Source organism: Thalassophryne amazonica, chromosome 19 (genome assembly GCF_902500255.1).
Source record: "Thalassophryne amazonica chromosome 19, fThaAma1.1, whole genome shotgun sequence".
NCBI lineage: Eukaryota > Metazoa > Chordata > Actinopteri > Batrachoidiformes > Batrachoididae > Thalassophryne > Thalassophryne amazonica.
Genome location: NC_047121.1, coordinates 31,719,968 through 31,747,051, shown reverse-complemented (window position 1 = coordinate 31,747,051; position 27,084 = coordinate 31,719,968). Strand labels below are relative to the sequence as shown.

The following is a 27,084-nucleotide window of genomic DNA, read 5'->3' as shown; positions in this document are numbered from 1 at the left end:
TTAATTATTGCATTCTATAAAACAATTTAAATTGTGCTGTAATTTTTGAAGCCTAAAACATCTCCTTTTCACTTCACGTAAGAAAATAATTTATAGATGTTTTTCTTTTTTCCTCCTAAAACATACATATAATTAGAATCAAATCAGCACTGGAGAAGCATTTGAGGTCTTCTTTTCATGACAACGTTGATGTCCTATTTATTTATTATTTTTTTCCAGGGTCAGTAACCGATAAACCACCGGGGCCTCCGAACTCTGGTAGAAAAGGTGAGTTGAGATCTGCTGAATGCTGTGTGCGCAAGCATCTTATGGAATGTTTGTATGGTTGACAGATACACAGAGAAAACATTGTAAATGTTGTTTGACCTGTTTGTGCAAAGTCCCTATTCATGTGGAGGAGAAATGACACAATTAGGTACTCATTAATAATTTACATACTAAGGACTCCAAGTTAATGTTACCCTGATGATATGACTGAAACTGAAAACACTATTGAAGAATAGACATAATACAGCACATTAATTTGTTAAAATATTCACAGGTAGCTCCTGTTAAACAACCCAAACCCTGTACATGATCAAGTTTGAAAGATTTGAAAGGAAAAAAAAAATCTTACTGTAGGTCTGTAATAGATTGTGTGAATTTCCACAAAAAAAAAATCAAAAATAGTTACTTAGTGTCAGGCCGGATCAACTTCCATCATCAGACAAACAGCTGGTCCAGCTGGATCACTGAAAGTCCAAATCAGAGACATACATTGCTTAATGTATTTTGCACAAAGGTCTGTAACTTTTTCCTTGCATATATTCAAAATAAATTTCACTGAGTGTATCCTCTTGTTTTTGACATTAAATGTTACTCTGTGTGAGTAAATTTGACTTCAAATCTTATAAACTACTGTTACTTGTCATGCATTATTTTAAAACAAATTGTCAAATTGCTGGACATTCTACTGTACATGCTCACAACAAGAACTTTGTTCTTCACCTTTCTCTGGCTTACGTTTATACACTAAGAGAAATTGAACTACTAACAGAGGTGGGTAACTCTGCCTTCAGTGAGTAAAGGTCCTACCACATATTTGTCCCATTCAGTGGATTCGAGAGGTCTCAAACTGGTTCCAGAAAGGACCAAGAGGGTGCAGGTTTTTGTGCAACCACCCACTCCAGCAGGCGATTTCACTGATTAACTGATTCCACCTGCTTAAAATGATGTTAATCAGTGAAATCACCTGCTGGAGTGGGTGGTTGCACAGAAACCTGCACCTTCTTGGACCTTTCTGGAACCGGTTTGAGACTTTTGATAAACTCTTCAGGCAGGTGAATGAGCTAATCAGTGAAATCGCCTGATTTAGGTGCACAGGTGGAAACAATACATGGGAGGACCTTTACTCACTGAAGTCAGTGTTGCCCACCTCTGACTACCAGTCCTTTAAATAATGGACAGCTGGCTCTGTGGTCTAACACAGTCAACTGAAGTCAACTCCTGGTTGGCCCGCTCTGCCTGGCCGTTGGTCTGGGGGTGGTACCCGGACGAGAGACTCACGGTGGCCCCCAGCTCTTTGCAGAAACTCTTCCACACCTGTGAAGAGAACTGGGGACCACGATCCGAGACGATGTCCGACGGTATCCCATGCAGCCGCAAGACGTGGTGAACCAGGAGGTCTGCTGTCTCCTGGGCCGTCGGGAGCTTCGGGAGGGCCACGAAGTGGGCCGCCTTGGAGAACCGGTCCACTATCGTGAGGATTACGGTGTTGCCCTGGGACAGCGGGAGGCCCGTGATGAAATCCAGGCCGATGTGAGACCAGGGGCGATGAGGCACTGGCAGGGGTTGGAGGAGGCCCGTCGTCCTCCGATGGTCTGCCTTGCCCCTGGCGCAGATGGTACAGGCCTGGATGTAGTCCCGGACGTCGGTTTCCAGGGACGCCCACCAGAAGCGCTGCTGGACTACTGCCACGGTCCTACGCACTCCGGGATGACAGGAGAGCTTGGACCCGTGACAGAAGTCCAATACGGCAGCTCTTGCCTCTGGTGGGACGTACAGTCTGTCCTTGGGGCCAGTCCCCGGGTCCGGGCTCCTGGTCAGGGCCTCCCGGACGGTCTTCTCCACGTCCCAGGTAAGGGCGGCCACGACAGTGGACTCGGGGATGATGGTCTCGGTGGGGTTCGACAGCCCCGCTTTGGCTTCTTCTTCGTGCACCCGGGACAAGGCGTCTGATTTTTGGTTCTTGGTCCCGGGGCGATATGTAATCCGGAAGTCAAAGCGCCCAAAGAACAGAGACCAGCGGGCTTGCCTGGGGTTCAGCCGCTTGGCGGTCCGGATGTACTCCAGGTTCCGATGGTCAGTGAAAACCGCGAAGGGCAACGAAGCCACCTCCAGCAGGTGTCTCCACTCTTCAAGAGCCTCCTTCACCGCAAGAAGTTCCCGATTGCCAACATCATAGTTCCGTTCAGCTGGGGTCAACCTGCGGGAATAAAAGGCACAAGGATGGAGAACTTTATCAGCCTCCACGCTCTGGGACAGCACGGCTCCTATCCCTGAGTCAGAGGCGTCCACTTCTACTACGTACTGGCGATCAGGATCAGGCTGCACCAGAACTGGCGCAGTCGAGAACCGGCGTTTCAACTCCTGGAACGCGGCTTCGCACCGATCCGACCAGGTGAAGGGGACCTTGGTGGAGGTCAGGGCAGTCAGGGGGCTAACTACCTGACTGTAACCTTTGATGAACCTCCTGTAAAAATTTGCAAAGCCGAGGAACTGCTGTAGTTTCCTGCGGCTTGTTGGTTGGGGCCAATCTCTCACCGCCGCAACCTTAGCCGGATCAGGGGCGACGGAGTTGGAGGAGATGATGAACCCCAGGAAGGACAAAGAAGTGCGGTGGAACTCGCACTTCTCGCCCTTCACAAACAGCCGGTTCTCCAACAACCGCTGTAGGACCTGACGTACATGCTGGACATGGGTCTCAGGGTCCGGGGAAAAGATGAGTATGTCGTCCAGATATACGAAGACGAACCGATGCAGGAAGTCCCGCAAGACGTCGTTTACCAAAGCTTGGAACGTCGCGGGGGCGTTAGTGAGGCCGAACGGCATGACCAGGTACTCGAAGTGACCTAACGGGGTGTTGAATGCCGTCTTCTATTCGTCTCCCTTCCGGATCCGAACCAGGTGGTACGCATTTCTAAGATCCAATTTCGTAAAGATTTGGGCTCCGTGCAGGGGCGTGAACACTGAATCCAACAGAGGTAACGGGTATCGGTTGCGAACCGTGATCTCGTTCAGCCCTCTGTAATCAATGCATGGACGGAGTCCGCCGTCTTTCTTGCCCACAAAAAAGAAACCAGCACCCATCGGGGAGGTGGAGTTCCGGATCAGCCCGGCAGCTAAGGAGTCCCGGATGTAGGTCTCCATTGATTCGCGTTCTGGACGTGAGAGGTTGTACAACCTACTGGACGGGTACTCAACGCCCGGGACTAAATCGATGGCACAATCATACGGTCGGTGCGGAGGAAGAGTGAGCGCCAGATCTTTGCTGAAAACGTCAGCAAGATCATGGTACTCCTCTGGCACCGCCGATAGATTGGGGGGAACTTTGACCTCCTCATTAGCTGTAGTGCCGGGGGGAACCGAGGATCCTAAACACTCCCGGTGGTAGGTTTCGCTCCACTGCGTCACAACCCCGGACGGCCAATCGACCTGGGGATTGTGCTTCACCATCCATGGAAAACCCAAAATCACTCGGGAGGTAGATGGTGTTACATGGAACACTATCTCCTCCCTGTGATTCCCAGATACAACCAAGGTCACTGGTTGTGTCTGATGTGTGATTAATGGAAGAAGAGTGCCATCTAGTGCTCGCACCTGCAATGGTGCCGGCAGAGCCACCAGAGGGAGCCCTACTTCCTTTGCCCATCTGCTGTCCAGCAGATTCCCTTCTGACCCCGTGTCTATTAGTGCTGGGGCGTGAAGGGTTAACTCCTCACAAAGGATTGTTACTGGGATTCGTGCTGATCTGCGGGGTCTTTCCACGTGTGTGTTATGGCCCACCCTTAGCCCAGATTCTAAGGACGGGCGTTTGTAGTTTGACCGTTCAGGGCAGTCCCTCTGCATGTGCTCACAAGAGCCGCAGACAAAACACTCCCCGCGGGCCAGTCTCCTTTGTCTGTCAGTTAATCTTACTTTGGCCCTGCTCGTGTCCATAGCCTCCTCAGCAGGGGGAGCTGTAGCCCCATGGGGCTCTCTGGCAGTGAAGCGTGGGGACGACGTCGCCTTGTCGGAACCGGAAGGGGGAGGGACGGCTCGTACCCGGTCACGCCCCCCGGCCTGCTCCCGACGATGCTCATTCAAACGGTTGTCTAAGCGTATAACCAAATCGACAAGCCCGTCAAAATCCCGCGGTTCCTCCTTAGCCAGTAGGTGCTCCTTGAGGACCGGTGACAGTCCATTTACGAAGGTGGCGCGGAGCGCAACGTTATTCCAGCCGGACCTCGCTGCCGCGATGCGGAAGTCGACTGCATACTCGGCTGCGCTACGGCGCCCCTGTCTTATCGACAGCAGCACGTTTGAAGCGGTCTTGCCTCTGTTGGGATGATCAAACACTTGTTTGAACTCCCGTACAAACCCAGTATAAGACGTTAGGAGCCGTGAATTCTGCTCCCAAAGTGCCGTAGCCCATGCGCGTGCCTCTCCTCGAAGCAGATTAATAACATAAGCTACCCGGCTAGCGTCTGATGCGTACATGACAGGGCGCTGTGAAAAGACGAGCGAACACTGCATGAGGAAGTCCGCGCACGTCTCGACACAGCCCCCGTACGGTTCCGGAGGGCTTATGTAAGCTTCAGGGGATGGTGGGGGGGTTTGTTGAACGACCAGTGGTACGTCTGATTCAGGCCCAGGACCAGCCAGAGGAGGAGCTGCAGCAGCGCCCTGATCGTGCGCTTCCACCCTGGCGGCGAGAGCCTCCACTCTCCGATTAAGGAGGACATTCTGCTCGGTCACTAAATCCAACCGAGCCGTGAAGGCGGTTAAGATCTGCTGCAGCTCACCCAACACGCCTCCCGCTGACGCCTGCGCTCCTGGCTCTGCCATTGGCCGTTCACGCTTGAGCTGACGCCCCTCGGAATCCATGACGATTGGCCGAGAAATCCTGTTGGGAAGGTGTCGTAGCACGGACCCACAACAGGGGGCGCAAATGAACGGACAATGAGTAAGCCAAAATGTAACAATTTACTGTTGTGACAATACACAACTAAATACACAGAAATTGCAAAGTCAGTTAACACCAGGTGACGTGTGGGCAGGCTCGAAGATAGAAGACCCCGACGAGAGAGAGGCCGCGTCCCACACGGCCTCCACCACCAACGGTCTGAAGAACACCGGAGCCGCCAAGTCCCGAATCCCCAGGTGACCTCTGTCTTCGGCTGTCGACCCTGGTACTGCTGGCAAAAAGCAGAGACAAGATGAATGAGTGTAAATCCGTACACTCAGTGGTCTACAGTCTGTACACAGTTAGGAGGGAGCACCTCCACCTCCAAATCACACACACTCGTGCAGCTCCTGATCTACCACTTATCTGGGATGGGGTGCGAGGTGAAGCCGTCACTCTCACACCAAACGCCAATCCTCCAGACAAGGCAACACTTCAGGAAAACGGCTGCAACAGAAGTTCAGTTGGTTACACAATGTGTCAGTCAGCAGAGAAATTACCTCTCGGTAGTCGATTTCTCGGCGAGGAGGTGGAGTTGCAGTCCGGCATTTATGATGGTGATGATGATGATGAACGAGTGACAGCTGGTGCAGGGGATGAATGACAGCTGTCACTTCTTCTGGGTCTGGCGCCCAGTGGTGGTAGTGGGCCAGCAGTACCTCCTCTTCAGCGGCCCACATAACATTACTTCCAACTCTTTAACTTGTGCAAGTCCTAATGTACCTGATAAAAATGATCCCTATAGCATCTGGAAAATGCACACAATTTCAGAGCTATTTTTAGCCAAAATAGTGACATAACCTAAGGTGCTGCCTGAAGGTCACTCCACCTGTGTCCACTTCATGACTTACTCCAGTACAAACAGTCAATCTGGGTTGGGTTTTTTTGTCTCCAAATGTAATATGGCTTTAATTTGGCTTTACTTTGGCTTTCGAATCAAATTATTGTATTTTGTGATCAACAAATGTCCATCTCTGCTACTTTGTAACCTGCGGTGTATTAAAAAAAAAATCACATACCTCTCAATAAGACTCACTAATAACGATTACCAGTGTTGTGGAAAGTAACTTTGACAAGTTACTTTTTTAGTTACTTTTTTAGTTGCTTTATACAGGTGCTTTGTGCAGTTACTTCATTAGCAGCTTTATGCAATTACTTTATTAGAATCTGCAGAAAACTTGCAACTAATAAGTAATGTAACTAATAAGGTAACGAGTAATCTAACTTGGTTACTCGTAAGATTGAGCAATCAGAAAAGTAACTAATCAGCAAAGTAACTAATAGTTACTTTTCTGAGTACTAAATCTTAAAAATAACCAAATTAGATTATGAGTAACTTTATTAATTACATTCAGCAGCTGCTGACAAGGTGTCCGCAGATGCTAATGAAGTAAATGTAAGAAGTAACTGTAAAATATAACTGTATAGATTAACTAATGAAGTAACTTTCCAAAGTTACTTTCCCCAACACTGACAATTACATACATCTCAGATTTCACTCCTGCTGTGCTGTGTTCACACACACACACACACACACACACACACACACACACACACACACACACACACACACACACACACACACACACACACACACACACACACACACACACACACACACACACAGTCATGTAGGATTATTGTTCCACTGTGTGCCGCTCCACAGAAAAACAACGTTCCTTCATCAGCCTGCAGATCCGGTGTCACTGACACTGGGACTACTGGTAGCACTTAGCTTAACATGGTGCGACACCATGGCGCAAACCACGAACATGGCCATTCCCCATTTTTGGGAGAGGAAACATGCTTTGTTAAGAATTTTCTCCTGGCCACATGAAAGGAAAGGATAAAATCTGTGGTTAGATCCATGTTCTGAAGACCTTTCTCACACTGTGCTGGGCTTCATGTGTGCTGTTTGTACGAGATGAACTAAAAAATATCACTTTCTTTCTCACAATATTATCTATCTGTCCACCTAATAAGCAACACTAGTCATATGGTTCCATCCTTGCAAAATACACATTTTAACCATCAAAGTCCACAAAAACACTGATTTCACACTGTAAAAATTTTGTTTTCCCCCATTCATTTTGTGGGCATGACCTGAGATGATGTCACCAAAATTCAAATTACTCACAGCTTGAGGTTCCTGAGAATTTATCAGAGGCAGGTAAAATCAAGCTAATTTCTCCAAGGGCATATAGCTCCAAAAATAAAATGAAATACATCAATGTTTTCATAATTCTTTATTTATTTAGAATAGTCAGCTCATTTGACATTTTATTTATTTGTGATATGCACTTTAAATTATAGGTTTTTTTTTTTCCATTCTGAAAAACATCACAATTTTAGAAGAAAATAGTGTACCTTAGTATGCCTTCAAAGTCTAATCAGCACCATGGACAGCTCACCTTAAGAAGTGCTTAACATAGTGTGCACGCATTTTTTCTTACGATCTGCTTTCGGAACATGTAAAAATAACTCAGTAAATAAACAATTCAAGACATTCATAGAGATGGTTATAGAAATTGCTCTTAACTCATTATGTCATCTGGAAACCTGCCGTTGGAGTGTTTCAAACAGTCTCTTTCTTATTGCCCACATCCAAATGATGTGAATAGCATTTAATTTGTTTTAATTGTTCAAGACACTCTAAAGGTCTTCTGCAATCCACCAGATTGTGTTTTTTCTGACATTATTATTATTATTATTATTATTATAGTTTAATTTTTAAACCGTAAAGATTAGGTGTGACTTTGTGATTAAACACCCTTTTAAGTTATTGTTGAAATTTTGATGTGATGCTATAAAAGACAAAAATATGTAAAAGTGGGGAGTTAGTGCTTTTTATTGACCTTGCCGAGTCATGCCGCGTTGGCATACTGGGTAATTTACCTGTTCACATCAAGATTGTTGGTTTCTGAGCTGTTCCAAAGCACAGTAGCGTTCTGTGGTTGGTTCCAGCACTGCAAATTATTTGATTCTTACCAAGAAAAAAAACCTTAGATTTATCTTGTTTTAAGAGTTAATTTTTTTATTTTAAGGGTTCAACATTTCTAGATTTAACAATCTTAATTCAAGAATCTTGTCAGGTGAAATTGTCTTGCTGCATGGACTTGTTTGGAGTACCTTTTCCATCAGATTTAGGGTTTTTATCTTGTTTTTAGACACCCCCTTTTTGCAGTGAACCTTTCTGCAGTGGTTGATGTATTCTCACCATTAAGATTTTGGCTTCCTTTTCACTTGTAACACACACCTAGAAGCCCCCACATTTTCTGACAATAGAAAAATGGTAATTAAAGCAGAAAACTGTTGTCAGCAGCAGCAGAGCTGACAACAATTTACTTAAGTGAAAAGCAACACAGAGTTTTATTGTTTTGCACAGTGTTATATTAAAATAAGTTTAGGCTGTGATCATTTTTAAAAGTCAGTTGTGATGCTGCTGCTTCATTCTTCTGTAATATCAAACTAATTATTCATGATTACCTGATTAATGCAGCTTCTGTGCTAGTCACTACAGTGTACAGTAAAAGTTGAAAGTTTTAAGTTTTTCTGGAAAGTGCGGTCGCACTGTGCAGACCATCTTCTCAGCCTGCTGTGGATTATGTTCTTTCACTGTAAACAATGCAGTTATTATTATAAATATTGCATTATTAATGCAATTATTTCATTGAAAACACTCCAGTTTACTCTCTGCTGCTGTCATCTGGTGCATTGCCCGTGACTCCAGAAAATAACCACTTTGCATAAAATTCAGAAACTTTGCATTTTATTTGTAAATAAAATGCAAAGAGGTCTTATCAGAATCACTGACCTCTGTGAACATGCAGATTTAACATCCAGCTCCTGTAAGGTGTAAGCAATGAGTCCAAAAATGAGATCATTTAAAATGCCCAGGTCTGTAAGAGGAGTTTGTCCATCAGAGCTTTCATGAGTCATCCACATTTCACCAAAATCCCTCTGTTTCGCCTACCTCTCCCAGTAGGATCTCTTTCCTTTGTCATTTCCCTTCTCTATCGCTTCCTTTTTCCATCCAAAATCCAGCTCTTTAGCTGCAAGAAAACTTGCTGCTTCTCTCGTTAGCAAATCTGAATCAGAGATCACTATGGCAACAGAACAGTGTCTACACCTAACATGGAGGAGATGATCCCGACATTCAACACAGTGTGGGAAAAAGCCATGAAACTCAGAATTAAATGCATCCTCCCAAGAGGATTTCTGTTACTCTTTTGCTGTTTCCTACTTCCAAAGCACTGTAAAAAATAGAATTTTTGTTTCAACTTCAAAAGGTTAGTGCAATCTTAATATAAATTTTAAGTTGACTGAACTTGAGAAGATAAATTAATGTAACGTATAAGGCCCCTTCACACATAACACGATTTAAGCTGAATAGCGCATGAAGGAGGAATTGCATGCCGTTCATGAAAAATTGGAGCTGCCTCCAACGCCTTGTACACCTGTCTCTACAACTGTTCATGCACACCAGTGGCTGAAAGACAGTGTGCGCCCTGTGAGAGCTCATTCAAACCTTCTCGCGGCAGGTGTCGGCCAAATTCCAGGTGACACACATCAACATCCAGCACTGCTCGCCTGACACTTAGAAAATGTGGGGCCATTCATGCTGTTAGCACAAAAACAGTCAGCAGACGATCACTTTTGAGCTGGATGTGAAATTTGTCTAAGTGCCCCCACGAGTGTGGCATTGCAGAAAGCAACACACATGTGGTGCATGTGTCTCGCACGCGTGTTGCGTCCCCCGCTCCCCCCCCAAAACACATGTGACATATGTGTGTTTCACACCCCCCGCTCCCCCTTACACATGTGGCGTGTGAGGGGGGCACACTTGTATAAAATGCTTATATGTATGTACAGACATGAACACATGCGGGGCCGAACAGACAGGTCAGAGTGCAGACAGCATGGGAGGCACCTTCCAGCTGCTGACCACAGACACAACCGACGGCCCAGTGCACAGGATGTGTCACAGTACAAACACACAGACCACAGTTAGGACAGGTATATTAGTAAGTACTACACTACCTACATACACAATTACATAACAGATAACTAAAAAATAATCATCACATTACAGAGAGTGACACATTAGTGTGTGCGCTGACCTGACACGGGGCGTGTCCGCCGACAGCTACAGCTGTTGAGACCTCTGGTTCTGGACGTCCCTGCTGGGGAACACATACCGTGTTTTGAAGGACATGAACTTACAACTGTCCACTTTGTCTGCTTCCTGTCATCATGTGGACATACATAAAAACTTAGAAATGCAGTTGCGATGCGCTGCATGGAGCGAGCGCACAGGGCGCACATTGACAGGCTGCCCCAGGTGAAATGGACAGTCAGATCTTAGCACACAGTGGGTGATCTGAATGTCACATCACCCACGTGAGCTCTGTTCTACATGATGCGGTGCCTGTCCTGCGGCGCGCTGTCGACAGGACGTGTGTTGGGCCGGGTGGCATGTATTTCTGTTTTTCCACAGCAGCGGTGCGATGTGGTTACACATGCTTTAGCTGCTGGCAGTGACATCTGCCCGACCACGTGTCCTTCCTGATGCCGGCTCGATGTTTTCATGGTTCGCTCATATGAGCTGTTTCACTGTGATTCGCCCTGATTTGTACTTATTCGTACTAAGTGTGAAGGGACCCTTAGAATAGTTCAGTATCATGTCTTTGCAGAATCACTGACTTGCACTTGGTTGAAGTACTGTTTGCCAAGTACTGCAGTTGTTGCAATTTTTAATGTGCATAGAATACAAAAACAGATTGTTCTTAAAAAATGACAGGAGTCTAAAACATTTTAAACAGGTATGTGAATATTGTAAATGTTCTTATATCTGCTGCTACGAGAATGTTGAGTTATGACGATTTCTGCCAAAATTTCTATTGTTGTGAGATCAGTCTAGCAAACAATGTTTGACACTGCATGTGGTTTGGGATTTATAGAACAACTGTAAACATCAAAATTCACTGTGGTTTGCATTTGATTGAATCATTTCCTAAGGAATGTTCCAGATGCTACAAAACAACACATGGGTAAGTATTTTAGGAAATTGCATTTATAGTTGTCCAAGAGAGAGATGAAATATTGTCTGTTTATCACAATATATATATATATATATATATATATATATATATATATATATATATATATATATATATATTTTATTATGTTTTAAAAAGAAGAAAAGAATGTAAAATGTGATTTTGATATTTTGGGGAATTTTCCCTCTAAATATCAGTCTTTTGTCATTCTTATTATGTTGTTAGTCTGGATCTAATTGTATAGATTCAGACTAACTGTGAAAGTGTCAAATGTTGCACAAATAGTTTTATTAAGATAAACTAACCGGGCAACAGACAAATCTACCCTTGGATAGTCAGACTCTACAGTTCATTATCAATTTCCAAGATGCATTATACCCCCGTCACGCATAGTCGGAATCATGCAGAATGGCGTCAGAATCATGAATTGGTGCATATCCGAAACGTGTCGGATTTCATTTCCAAAACGTTTTGACAGTCATCTGTGGAAGTCCACACAGATGGTCAAAATCGGCAGGCGGCCCAGAGTGTGACGCACATATTCAAAACCCTCCGGGTGCAGTTGAGATGGGACACCTATCCGACGGCGGTCCATGTGTAATTTGAAGACCATCTGACACCAATTTACATATTCCGAAGGCAGCAAAATGGGATCCGAAGTGATTTGAGCGCATATGAGGGAACCTCGAGATGGATCTGGCACGGCAAAGCCTGCCGGTATGACCTGTACGTGCCATGTATAATAATGTCCACTCCCCCCACCAGAGCGCAAAGGAACTGTACAGTGGAACTGTACAGTGAACGTGAACAGCGGCTATCAAACTGAAAGCTCCGTGCACTACTGTGCGCACACCGCCACAAATCTGGACAGGCACTTTTATCTACACTAGATCTTACAGTACAGATATTTGTCCATTCCTTCCCATGGGTGACTTAAATAATGCCAGTATTGTCTCCATCATAACTGTATATAACATGGGCAGCTGTGCATCTCTGTGATGCGCAGTAACACGTTATTGCACACGTCAGGCTTGGAACTAAACGGATCTCACCTTGTGATCCGTGATCACGATCACCTTCTAACTCTAAGGTGATCATAAGTAGATCATAACTAGACCATAACTCTGTAGGAGATATGACATGGAACTGTTGTGTCAGGCTGTTACACCATTAATAAACATGAATCTCACCTTTCACAGCGCGGACGTGGACGTGAAGCCGAAACCGGCAGCCTGTGGTTAAAATTCTCTCACCCCAAATCAAAATTATTTCCCATGTGATAATCCAACCATCACGTTGTCAAGAGTTGTGTTATGCTCTTGAAGTGAGCAAAAAAGAATTAAAGTTCACTGGAAATGCTACGTCTGATGCAGGGGACAGCATGGCACACTGCCATCAAACTTTCAGTGAAGCTGTCCAGTGGCACTAAGAGCGCACCTCACGTGCTTAGTGGCGCATATATACACACACACACACACACACATACAGCTGATTGATAATTGCAGCCCCACACATGCGCGGTAATCTGGATGCATTACGACACAGCTGACCATGTCTCTTTTCCTACCGACTGTGTCGGATTATGGCAATATTTGCAGTTTTGGGCATGGTTCCTCCACATTCTTGCTATGTGTGACGGGGCTTTACTAACAGATGCACAATTAACCCTCAAGTGACCAAGCTATTTTAGCACCTCATATGAGCAAGTGGGGTTATTTATGACCCATTGAATTTATATTGGAATACTTCTATATCAATGATTGTTTTAGGGTTCTTCATATATATTTCACTCTCTAATATATTTGTCCATCATCCTTTTCATCCTCACTCTGGACATCAAGAATCAGTTTCAATGCCTGTGCAGCTGTAAATCTTACTATTCTAGGTCTGTTGGCCATTCTTCCTTACAAAACATAAAAAATATAATGATTAGAGTTGGCAAATTAAAATGCCATTTGAAGCCATAATCAGTCAATCAATCAATCTATCAGTCAACATTTATTTATAAAGTGCATTACAAACCTTAAAATCAATTCTAAAACGAACTGGAAGTCAGTGGAGTGCGTACAGGACAGGTGTAATATGCTCACTTGGCAAAATGTACAAAGAAAATAGAATAGACCCAAGAATAGAATCCTGTGGCATTCCACAACACAGAGGAGCAGTTGATGAGGAGAGGTCACCAATCAGAACAGAAAAACTCCTTTTGGCCAAATACGATCTAAACCACTCAAGTGCAGTACCCTGAATGCCAGTAAGATGTTCTAACCGGGAAAGAAGTAGTGTGTGATTCACAGTTGTTGTTGTTGTCCATTCAGCTGTTTCTGTTTTGTTCGGGGTCAGATGCAGCCAGATCCGCATTGGGATTTGGCACAAGTTTTACACCGGATGTCCTTCCTGACGCAACTCCAGTGTAACTGATAGAAAAACACACAGCCGCTGGTGTTCCAAAGAGGTCTCCCATCCAAGTACTAACCAGGCCTCGCACTGCTTAGCTTCTGAGATCTGACGGGATCAGGCTGACACAGAGCAGATCGGCTGCAGTGTGTGATCCACAGTACTTTGTCGAAAATCTCATAGTTCTTCTCAGGGTCATAAGTGATCTCACACACGTTTGGATTATACATGCCACAAGGATTGGCCGATCCTTGCAAAATTCTGTGAACAAATGTAGGACAAATAGATTGACAAATTCATGGTAAGAAACTTTTTTCTGATTAAAATGAGAAAAATGGTGCATAAAAACACATGCCCTGGATCATAAATGACCCCACTTGGTTGCTTGAGGGCTAAATGCTTCTGGATGCAGTTGGATAGACCTACAACCAGTCAGAGCAACGATATGTGATATACACTGAGAAATGCATAAAAAGCTTGCTAGCAATCACTGAATCTGTTTTGATAAGCTAAGAAGCTACTGTGAACATTAAAACATAACAGTTAAAAAAGAGGTGTGAATTGCATCCAGCTGCTTAGTTTGTATTGGTTCTATTATCATGTTGTGAACTCAACCCCACAATTACTTGAAAATTTTCAATTTAAGTGCTCGGAGCAGCCATGCAAAAAATGCAAAGCACTCCGGAAAAGAGATGCTGTGTGTACGACTTTTTCTCTAGGCAGCTGCATATGCACTGTTCTCATTTACAGCAATGAAAACAGATGCTGGTGCTCAGAAAAAAAAGAAGCTATATGGACAGGGTGCCTATTTGTATGTTTAGTTTGTTTTGATGTAAGTTAGCTTTCAGTTATCATTATAATTTGTTACCTTTTCAGCTACGTTTATGAATATATTCATTTCATGAATGTGATGGTCCCACAGTGCTTACCCTCTTGCTTCACACCCAGAAGGTCAGGGGCTTGGTCCCAACCAATGCGTATTTCCTTTCTGTGTGGCATGCGTTTGTTCTCCTGGTATTTGTTTGGGATTTTTTGGGACACTGTGGTTTCATTCCACCCTCAAAACATGTATATTATGTTCATTTAATAACAACAATTATCTATACTCCAGTCACTGCAAGACATGCATGCACTCTGAAACCACATCAGTGGGAATGGAAGTGGTGCTAAGATGTCATCCCCATAGGGATGGCAACATGCTGCTGAGTGTACATTCCTATGTTTGATCTGACCACTGAAGTGAAAAAACAGTTATGACAATGTTACAGGTTTTTTTTCCCAGATATGCAGTACCGTTTAGGGCAGCACAATGGCTTAGTGGTTAGCACTGTTGCCTCACAGCGAGAAGGTCATGAGATCGATTCCCACCTGTGGCCTTTCTGTGTGGTGTTTACATTTCTCCCCGTGTTTCCGTGGGCTTCCTCCCACATCCAAAGACATGCAGGTTAAGGCCCGGTCCCACTGGGGAGAGGATTAATTGCGCATGAATTGAGTATACAAATTACGGGCGCTCGTTGTCATCCGCAACAAAACTGGGCAAAAATGACAAATGTCCCAGTATGAATTACAGATATATTAATAATGTATAGCGAATATATGATGAACAATCACAGATGTATAATGCATGTATTGAGAATGCATCGCGCACGTGTGGCGGCAAAGTGGTTGGATTGCGCGTGCGCGGCATCTGCATTGCCGTCATAACAGAAGCGCACTCGGGCCTGTCGGCATCACTGTTCCCACCAACACCACAGCCTCTGGAACAATTGCTGGACCTGGACACATTGATTGGTATGTTGTTGGATGGCAGCAACTATCACACTACGTCTTTGGGGACCCATAACTACATTTGTACGTCTTCACAGCTGGACTGGCAATGACTGGCAGGTATGTCGATTTCTATTTGTTATGCATTCGCAAATTGTCCGCAAATCAGATGCAAAGCAGACGTAATACAAACGCTTTATTCGTGGCCAATCTGTATGCATTCGCCACAACTTATTTTAGTTTGTGATGTGGACGTGATAGGCATGCTATATATCTCTTTTACACACTGTCCCAGTCCGCTGCTAAGCTGCAATAGCCCGCCAGTTGCGGATATTAGCGGATAACAGCGGATATACAGCGCATAGATTGTGTATGTATTGCGTATGTAAGGCAGATGTCATCCGCAACCAAAATTTTGTGCAGCTCAAAAATCCTGGCAACAGAAAAACGTGCCTCTGTGGATACTTGCGGACGTGTGTGGATGTCGGCCGACTCATACAAGCATGTTTCACGGATATAGCGGATGTTTAGCGAATATGAACCAATTTTGGGCACAATTCATATGCAAATCTTCCTAAACGCCAGTGGGACTGGGCCCTTAGGTGTATTGGCAACTTTAAATTGTCTGTAGGTCTGCGTATGGGTATGAATGTGTTTCTTTGTCTATATGTGCCCCTGCGACAGACTGGCATCCTGTCCAGGGTGTACCTGCCTCACACCCTATGATTGGTGATTATGATTTGATGTTGGCAGCAGTAGGGTAGTCAAGCCAATGCTCTCTGCATCACAAAGTTAAAGAAAATTCCTGTTCATACCTGGTTGCATGTTATTCTAGCCAGTAAGTTGTAAAATACTTTTTTTTTTCCATATTGATAATTGACTTACCAGTCTTTCAACTACTGTAATATAGCCAGCATTATCAACCTTACACTAAACATCCTTAAAATTTGTGGGACCCCAAACAAGTTGCTGGATTTCATAGCCAGCCTATCTCCTGTGTGGAGTGGGGGCAGTATGAATGCTGGCATTGGTCAGGGTTGTGTTTTGGCTCCAACGGTGTCAGTGCTTGTATGGACTGGGTGTTGGGTAAGCTTGTGTTTCTTGGCTCAGAAAGGTTCACTGACTTTGACTGCATGCAGTGCTGCGGTCATTACAGAATGAATGGATGCCCGGAATGCAACACTTGAGAAACTGAGTGAGAATTGTGTCTGGGTTCTTGATTGTGCTGGATCAAGGCTAAGACCAAGCTTTCAGTGTCTTTCTAGAATTGGCCAACATAAATGTATCTGTATGCTGTGAAAGTGTCAAAGCTGCAGATATTCAATTATCACGGCCATGACTTCATGTCTCTAGGTCCTCAATCTTTGAGATTAAGAGATGTTAAGAAAGACATAATGGAACAACTGGATGTCTTTGGTACTAGGTCTCTTCAGGGGATCCTTGCTTACCACTGGAATGATTGTGTGTCAAAGAATGGTTATTTGGGGAGACCCAGAGGAGGTGTATCACCTGCATTGCGACAGAATATCAGCAGTGTCATTTTGGCCACATGGTCCATTTGTGAGGTCATGACCCAGCATCCAGCTGCCTCAGTATTGAGGACCCCAGCGGCGGTTTCACCTGCCACCAGCACATACAGTAGTAGCTACTTTCAAGAGGTCAGAATATACAATTATCTGTCTATCTGGTTGGCATCCAGGACCAAAGATGATTCCATAGTTTGGTGAAGCGGCTTCACCACATCAGCACATGCTCCCAGACAAGACCTGCACTTTGTAGTTAGCAATGCAGATGGTATGGCATGTTATTCTGACAGTCAAGAATGATCAACTTCACTGTTCCTCATTCACTCAGCAGCCCATCAGCTCTGTTTGGAATGTAGATGTTGTGGACCTCTGTCCTGGTTCTGTTCCAGTCAGCACATCTTACATCTGTACTGCTCTCTTGTGGGAAAGAAGTAGAAGAAGTAAGTCCTATATAGGCCCTGAGTCTATGACTGAGTCTGGATGGGACACCAGTCCTACAGAGGTTTCTTCTCCAGCCAAGGCCACTAGCCATTTACAGCTGGGTGGACTGAGATAAGACAGATGAAGTTTCTGGTCCCAGGATATAGACAAGTAGAGTAACTGGGAACATATTAGTAGCCCGAATGTCTGAAAGAGTGGATGACTTATTTAATGGTTGAGGGGATTCTCATATGCATGTATTTTGTTATTTTACTTTTGCAGAATGGCTATGAAGGTGCATGCTGATTGTGCAGTGTTGATGTAGGATGTGTGTTAGTGTGAGGAACAACTTAATAGGAAGACCTATATGTCTGTGTTGTCTGTCTCTCTCTCTTTTTCTTTCTTTCTTTCTTGGCCGGGCCATGTGCAAATCCCAATCATTCAACAGTTCTGGAGAGTAGATTGTATTAACCTCAATAATGGTAGTCTCTTTCCGTTTCTTTCTCACTCTCAACCCAGATGACGGCTCTAAACCCACACCCACCATGGAGACTCATGTCCCCCCTGAGGGAGATGGTAAGTACAGCTTCCCTTTCTCCTTCTCCAACAACAGTTCTCAGTGGTTTCAGGTGGACATCGTGTATGCATTAGAATGCCAAAGGTTCCTTTGTGAATCATTTCCTTTGCTGCACAGCATCCCATAACTCCTTTGTGTATTTTTAAGCAGTTTTGTGGCTTGTTTGCAATGTTCATTCAAGTATGTCCGGATATTTATAAAGCAAGGTACATTTTTTAAGGTAGTCATGATAAAGATGTCAGACATAGTTGGTTCAGACACCTATTCAGCCAGTGATGGCGCAGCCTTATTTTGAATCTTGACTCTCATAAAACCACTGCTTGTATTGTGGCACTGCATCCCAGAATCCTTTACTTCTGCCTTTTGCTGGACATTATTAATGTTATGTCCATGTCATGATTTTCCTTTATAAATCATTGGTTGTCTGGATTAGAAATTTCAGTTAAATATATCATATTGTCACCTTCCTAAAATAATGGCCAAAGTCATGTTTGGGAAAATATGACTTTGGCCATTATTTTAGGAAGGTGACAATATAACACATGAACACACTGATATTTGAGAAGTGAAGTGAAGTTTCTAGTATTTACAGAAAGTGTGCAATAATTATTTAAACAAAATTAGGCAGGTGCATAAATTTGGGCACCCATGTCTTATTGATTTGAATACATTTAGCACTAATTATTGGAACACAAAATTGGTTTGGTAAGCTCACTGACCCTTGACCTCCCTACATGAGTGAATCCAATCATGAGAAAGGGTATTTAAGGTGGCCATTTGCAAATGTTTCCCCTTTTTGTATCTCTTCTAATGAGAGGCAACATGGGAGCCTCTAACTAACTCTCAAATGACCTGAAAACAAAGATTGTTCAACATCATGGTTTAGGGGAAGGATACAAAAAGCTATCTCAGAGATTTCAGCTGTCAGTTTCCACTGTGAGAAACATAGTGAGGAAATGGAAGACTGCAGGCACAGTACTAGTTAAGACCCGAAGTGGCAGGCCAAGAAAAATTTCAGATAAGCTGAAGCGAAGGATGGTGAGAACAGTTATAGTCAACCCATAGACCTGCTTCAAAGACCTACAACATGATCTTGCTGCAGATAGTGTCTCTGTGCGCCATTCAACTATACAGTGCACTTTGCACAAAGAGATGCTGTATGATGCAGTAATGCAGAGGAAGCCTTTTCTACATACACGCCACAAACAGAGTTGCTTGAGGTATGCTAAAGCACATGTGGACAGGCCAGTTTCATTTTGGAATAAGGTGCTGTGGACTGATGAAACTAAAATTGAGTTATTTGGACATAACAAGGGGCAGTATGCATGACTGAAAAAGAACACAACATTCCAATAAAAATGCTTGCTACCTACAGTAAAATTTGGAGGTGGTTACATCATGCTATGTTGCTGTGTGGCCAGTTCAGGTACTGGGAATCTTGTTCAAGTTGAGGGTCACATGGATTCCACTCACTATCAGCAGATTCTTGAGAACAATGTTCATGAATCAGTGACAAAGTTGAATTTGCGCCGGGGCTGGATCTTGCAACAAGACGACCCTAAACACGGCTCAAATTCTACAAAGGCATTCATGCAGAGGAACAAGTACAATGTTATGGAATGGCCATCTCAGTCCCCAGACCTGAATATTACTGAAAATCTGTGGTGTGATTTTAAGTGGGCTGTCCATGCTTGGAAACCAACAAACCTGGGATGTTTTGTAAAGTATAATGGTCCAAAATACCTTCAACCAGAATACAGATTCTCATTGGAAGCTATAGGAAGCATTTAGAGGCTGTTATTTCTACAAAAGAAGGATCTACTGAATATTGATGTATGTATGTTTTTCTGTTGGGGTGCCCAAATTTATGCACCTGCCTAATTTTTTAAAGAATTATTGCACACTTTCTGTAAATCCTATAAACTTAATTTCACTTCTCAAATATCACGGTGTTTGTCTGCTATATGATATATTTAACTGAAATTGCTGATCCAAACAACCAATGATTTATAAAGGAAAATCATGGAAATCATCAGGGGTGCCCAAACTTTTACATATAACTGTATGTATCAAAACATTAAAATATAATAATATAATATAAAATAAAACAATAAAATCTAAATACAATAATATAATATAAACATATCAAAATATAATACAAATGTATTAAAATATTCAAATATGTCATGTTAAACAAGACCTGAACCCCAGTGCAGAGCAGTGATGGCAAATTGAAAGGAGTAAAAGACTTTGATTGTGGACTACCCTATCAAAGCTGGGAGGCTCAGCAATAACTTTAGGAAGGCATCAAGTGAGGGCCTGACCTTGGCTGCAGAGACTGGATGAATTACAGGGTCCTTGACACATCAGAGAGGAAGTCACACAAACATTATGACCAGACCGTGAATTATCACAGGTTACGTATGAATATCCAGAGTAGTGAATATAAGTTAAGATAATATTTAATTAAATCTGAAATTTAATTAAATACCTTGCAAAGGGCACCACCTGCTTAGACGCAGAGGATCATCATGTTGATCGATATTAATCAGTCTTTCATCTGAATGTCATAAGTTCTGGATACGATTGATTAAACATCTGTCTTCAACTGGACACAAGAGCACGGTCGCTTAGTGCTTAGCACTGTTGCCTCACAGCAAGAAGGTCATGGCTTCAATTCACAGCACAGAGGAATGCTGGAGCTCTGACAGAGTGACCATCAGGTTCGTGGTCACCTCCCTGACTAAGTTCCTTCCCCCCGCCCTATCGCTCAGTTTAGACGGGCAGCCGGCTCAAGGAAGAGTCCTAGTGGATCTGAACTTCTTCCAGTCCTGTCTCGGAGATCTTCAGACAATTCCTTTGACTTCATACTTGGTTTGTGCTCTGACATGCACTGTCAACTGTGGGACCTTATAAGTAGACAGGCGTGTGTCTTTCCACATCATGTCCAATCAACTGAATTTTCCCCAGGTGGACTCCAATTAAGCTGTAGAAACATCTCAAGGATGATCAGTGGAAACAGGATGCACCTGAGCTCAATTTTGAGCTTCATAGCAAAGACTGTGAAGACTTGTACTTGGCCCCACAAATCTTAGAAGCATGGTGTCTAACCAGATCGTTACTCTGGATGGCATTTCCCTGATCTCTAGTAATACTGTGAGAAATGTTGGAGTCATTTTTGATCAGGATATGTCATTCAAAGCGCATATTAAACAAATATGTAGGACTGCCTTTTTGCATTTACGCAATATCTCTAAAATCAGAAAGGTCTTGTCTCAGAGTGATGCTGAAAAATTAATTCATGCATTTATTTCCTCTAGGCTGGACTATTGTAATTCATTATTATCAGGTTGTCCTAAAAGTTCCTTAAAAAGCCTTCAGTTGGTTCAGAATGCTGCAGCTAGAGTACTGACGGGGACTAGCAGGAGAGAGCATATCTCACCCGTGTTGGCCTCTCTTCATTGGCTTCCTGTTAATTCTAGAATAGAATTTAAAATTCTTCTTCTTACTTATAAGGTTTTGAATAATCAGGTCCCATCTTATCTTAGGGACCTCGTAGTACCATATTACCCCATTAGAGCGCTTCGCTCTCAGACTGCAGGCTTACTTGTAGTTCCTAGGGTTTGTAAGAGTAGAATGGGAGGCAGAGCCTTCAGCTTTCAGGCTCCTCTCCTGTGGAACCAGCTCCCAATTCAGATCAGGGAGACAGATACCCTCTCTACTTTTAAGATTAGGCTTAAAACTTTCCTTTTCGCTAAGGCTTATAGTTAGGGCTGGATCAGGTGACCCTGGACCATCCCTTGGTTATGCTGCTTTAGACGTAGACTGTGGGGGGGTTCCCATGATGCACTGTTTCTTTCTCTTTTTGCTCCGTATGCATCACTCTGCATTTAATCATTAGTGATCGATCTCTGCCCCCCTTCACAGCATGTCTTTTTCCTGGTTCTTTCCCTCAGCCCCAACCAGTCTCAGCAGAAGACTGCCCCTCCCTGAGCCTGGTTCTGCTGGAGGTTTCTTCCTGTTAAAAGGGAGTTTTTCCTTCCCACTGTAGCCAAGTGCTTGCTCATAGGGGGTCGTTTTGACCGTTGGGGTTTTTCATAATTATTGTATGGCCTTGCCTTACAATATAGAGCGCCTTGGGGCAACTGTTTGTTGTGATTTGGCGCTATATAAGAAAAAAGTTGATTGAAGTTGATTGATTGACTTACTACTGATTTCGTAGTTTTATTTTTCATAAATTTGCAAAAATCTCAGAATAACTTTTTTCATGTTGTAGTTATGGGTTATTGTGTGTAGAATGTTGAGGGGAAAAAAAATTAATTTCATCCATTTCGGATTAAGGCTGGAACATAAATTGTGGAAAAAGTGAAGCACTGTGAACACTTTCCAGATGCACTGTATATTGAGCGTTGTATGACCTCTGATCTTTGGCCAGCTGGCTGGTTGAGATTCTAGGTTTATTGAGATGTTATCAGTAGAAAGTGTCCTATTGATGTCTGGACGTCATGTTAATTGGACAGATTTCATTAAACTGTCTAATAAATTTTGGTTGAACTGGTGTTAGCTGGAACACTGTGGAGCAAGCATCTTTGATCCATTGGGACTGTTTGTTAAAATTTTCCCGAGGTGTCATAAATTCAGCCAGGAAATGTTTGTAATGAGAATGGAGGTTAGGAAAATTTTGGTGCAGTCTGATAACACAGAGTTAACTTAAGAAATCCCAGCCTTAGGAATGTCTGAAGAGTCAGTTCTTTGTTAAAACTGGAAATTGAAGTCAACCTTTGTTTTTGGTAAAGATGTCTTTTGGCCATATTTGCTACAGCAGACTTTGATCAGTCCTTTCAATCCCACACTCATCTTCACTGCATTTGGATGTACTTTACCCAGAAGAATAAGTTCTCCAATCAGCAGAACAAATGGAGTAGTCAATATAAAAGCCCAAGTCATACCCAGGAGGTCAGAAGGCAACAGGCGAGGTGTTCAGCGGCCTGTCAGATCTCAAAGTCAGAAACCAGTCTCAAGGTCAAGGCCAGGCAACTGGTAGGACAAAAGACTAGGCAGGCAAAGACCATAAAAACCAGGAGAACAGATATAACAACTGTGGAGAGTTCAACACTAGGGAATAAAACAATCTGGCGCTCTCTCTTAGCTATCGAGCTCCTTATGAAATTCAGCACTAATCAGTCACTTGGCAGCAGCAGTGTGGAACAACAGGTGCAAACAATCAGAGCACAGGCAGAGGCAAACCGCAACAGAATATTTCATTTCAAATTTAAGTAACTCACTACTTATGCAGTATAAATACCATGGAATCTCTCAGTCTGCTTCAGTACACGCAACCACAATTAGGGGAAAGACTGCTGACTTGACAATTGTCCAGAAGACACTCACTGACACCCTGTCCAAGGAGGCAAGCCACAGAAGGCCACTGCTCAAAGGGCTGGCTGTTCAGAGTGCTGTATCTTCAGCATATTCATGGAACGTTGACTGGAAAGGAAAAATGTGGTAGAAAAGATGCACAAGCAACATAACTGAATGCATGAAAATAGAGCAGGTGTGCTCCCGAAGCAGGCCTGGCCATTCCTCTTTTAGGAGATACTGGGAAGTTGCATAGGATGTTGCTGGTAGAGCTCACAGCACTGAAGATGTTAAATAAAACTACAAGAAAGCAACTTTGCTATATGAATGTATGAACGTGTCTGATATGTACTCTGCTGTTTTTACAGAGATAACTGCTCCAACACTGTGGATTAAACAGCTGGGATATAAGGACAATAAGCAGAACAGCTCCACCTCCAGGAGGCAAGGTGAGAACTGAACCTGTGCTTTCACTCTGATGTGTGAAAAGCGGCACCTGTGTGGCCACTCAGAGCACTGCTGGTAATTATGTGATATCATTTGTTTTGAATAATATCAATCAATCAATCAATCAATCAATTTTTTTTATATAGCGCCAAATCACAACAAACAGTTGCCCCAAGGCGCTTCATATTGCAAGGCAAGGCCATACAATAATTATGTAAAACCCCAACGGTCAAAACGACCCCCTGTGAGCAAGCACTTGGCTACAGTGGGAAGGAAAAACTCCCTTTTAACAGGAAGAAACCTCCAGCAGAACCAGGCTCAGGGAGGGGCAGTCTTCTGCTGGGACTGGTTGGGGCTGAGGGAGAGAACCAGGAAAAAGACATGCTGTGGAGGAGAGCAGAGATCGATCACTAATGATTAAATGCAGAGTGGTGCATACAGAGCAAAAAGAGAAAGAAACAGTGCATCATGGGAACCCCCCAGCAGTCTACGTCTATAGCAGCATAACTAAGGGATGGTTCAGGGTCACCTGATCCAGCCCTAACTATAAGCTTTAGCAAAAAGGAAAGTTTTAAGCCTAATCTTAAAAGTAGAGAGGGTGTCTGTCTCCCTGATCTGAATTGGGAGCTGGTTCCACAGGAGAGGAGCCTGAAAGCTGAAGGCTCTGCCTCCCATTCTACTCTTACAAACCCTAGGAACTACAAGTAAGCCTGCAGTCTGAGAGCGAAGCGCTCTATTGGGGTGATATGGTACTACGAGGTCCCTAAGATAAGATGGGACCTGATTATTCAAAACCTTATAAGTAAGAAGAAGAATTTTAAATTCTATTCTAGAATTAACAGGAAGCCAATGAAGAGAGGCCAGTATGGGTGAGATATGCTCTCTCCTTCTAGTCCCCGTCAGTACTCTAGCTGCAGCATTTTGAATTAACTGAAGGCTTTTTAGGGAACTTTTAGGACAACCTGATAATAATGAATTACAATAGTCCAGCCTAGAGGAAATAAATGCATGAATTAGTTTTTCAGCATCACTCTGAGACAAGACCTTTCTGATTTTAGAGATATTGCGTAAATGCAAAAAAGCAGTCCTACATATTTGTTTAATATGCGCTTTGAATGACATATCCTGATCAAAAATGACTCCAAGATTTCTCACAGTATTACTAGAGGTCAGGGTAATGCCATCCAGAGTAAGGATCTGGTTAGACACCATGTTTGTAAGATTTGTGGGGCCAAGTACAATAACTTCAGTTTTATCTGAGTTTAAAAGCAGGAAATTAGAGGTCATCCATGTCTTTATGTCTGTAAGACAATCCTGCAGTTTAGCTAATTGGTGTGTGTCCTTTGGCTTCATGGATAGATAAAGCTGGGTATCATCTGCGTAACAATGAAAATTTAAGCAATACCGTCTAATAATACTGCCTAAGGGAAGCATGTATAAAGTGAATAAAATTGGTCCTAGCACAGAACCTTGTGGAACTCCATAATTAACTTTAGTCTGTGAAGAAGATTCCCCATTTACATGAACAAATTGTAATCTATTAGACAAATATGATTCAAACCACCGCAGCGCAGTGCCTTTAATACCTATGGCATGCTCCCAAACTCCCAAATTTGGTGTGCTATTGGCTGAGGGGCATAGGGTGCTTTTCAAAAAGAATAAGATGTGATATACAGTGTCTCCATGTTTAGATACTGGCCCGAATAACCTTTTGTTCTGTTGCTACATTCCATTTTCCCCAGACGTCATGAGTCGTAACTGGGAATGACGTCACACCCAACTAAAATGTGTTCCATTTTCCACACAGCACTGCAAGTCGGAACATAAGCTGGATTGCTCTAAGATTTTGGAATACAGTGGTCCCTCATTTATCGCGGGAGTTACGTTCTAAAAATAACCCACGATAAGCGAAGTCCGCGAAGTAGTCAGCGTTATTTTTTACAATTATTATAAATGTTTTAAGGCTGTAAAACCCCTCACTACACACTTTATACACTTTTCTCAAACAGGCATTACCATTTTCTCACTTTTCTGTCCTGTGTAAACACTCAAAGTTCAAACCTTAGTAGTAAAATAAGTCCAGTATTATAGAATGAAACCAAAGATCAAAACCTGTTTTCAGGCCCAAACATTTGTTTGAGAAATAAAAATAGAATATTTTCCTATAAATACAAGTAATTATGATGGCTTTTAGAACTAACAAATTTAATTGTAACGATCAACCTACGAGGTTGGACACATAAGAAATTATTAATAGTGACTCTCCAGTATTTCACAGTTCCTCTGACCGCGCCTCTTCGTCCTGGCGCCGGTTCCGCTGTAGCGTCTTTTTCCACTGAGTGACACCTCTGTGCAGGTGTCTTTTTCCGAGTGAAGAACATGGTTATGGGTAGTTGTTGGCGCTCTTTTTTCTTCTGGGCGAGAAGATTCTTATAAACAGACACACGCAGAACACAATGCGTGTGCTCTTTCTTCGCTCACTGCCTCCGGTGTTACCGCTGCGGGATGGATGCGGGACCCGCAAAGAATCCAAGTCATTAAAAAGATACAAACTTCTCTCAGTGGCCACGGAGCTCTGCGGCTGCGGTTACCGAGACCATGCAGTGCTGCGGATTTTTCCGCAAGAATTCTATCCCTGCGGGCTGCTGGAGCACTCTGCATCAAAACAGCGAGCGTAGTCTCTGGACCTGTTGCCAGATTTTGGCCGCAACTCCATACAGCAGACAGTGTGGCGGTGTGAGTGGCCCGCTGCAGCGCTTACAGAGGCTGCAGACTTGGTAAGCACTTCGGAGGCAGTGAGAGCAATCACGATGATGCCAACCGGCCTGCCTGATGAAGACGCAGAACACAATGCGCTGTTAAAAAAAAAAAGAAGAAGCATGCAAAATTGCACAAAAAAAAATCTGCGAAACTGCGAGGCCACAAAAGGTGAACTGCGATATAGCGAGGGACCACTGTATAGTATGCTACAAAAAATATTCGGTTCACAAAAGGGTCCATATGGAAGAGGCCAGAAGTTGGATTGGTGTTTTAAATTACAGTTCAGTTTGTTGTGTGATGTGGACAGTCATTGTTAGCAACAGCTGTTTGGTTAGCCAGTATTACCTGCACCCGCTTATAATACATTACATGGTATTTCAAGCATAAAAATATAGCAGTAACATGTCTACAGACTGTGGTAGGACTTTGTGCACGATTTATTAAATTTGACACAAAAAATACAGATGTCCTAAAAATGTTAAAACTACAACTTTCATGACTTTTGCCACTGGGTAGTAGCCATGCTGCTTTATGAACTCAGAGTATGTAGGGTATGTACAAGTTCACTAG

At 43.5% G+C, this 27,084-nt stretch overlaps 1 protein-coding gene across 6 annotated transcripts in view; it reads left to right on the top strand.

Moving 5' to 3' along the window:
- Nucleotides 1–27,084, top strand: part of smoc1 (SPARC related modular calcium binding 1) — a 177,045-nt gene that overhangs the window by 86,747 nt on the left and 63,214 nt on the right. For 5 of the 6 annotated variants that reach the window (XM_034195206.1, XM_034195205.1, XM_034195202.1 and 2 more), the window contains exons 6-8: nucleotides 220–267; nucleotides 17,859–17,948; nucleotides 23,676–23,756. In XM_034195206.1, the coding sequence (XP_034051097.1) occupies nucleotides 220–267; nucleotides 17,859–17,948; nucleotides 23,676–23,756 (219 nt within the window). The remainder of the gene's footprint in view (nucleotides 1–219; nucleotides 268–17,858; nucleotides 17,949–23,675; nucleotides 23,757–27,084) is intronic. The other variant, XM_034195208.1, reaches the window with a different exon arrangement.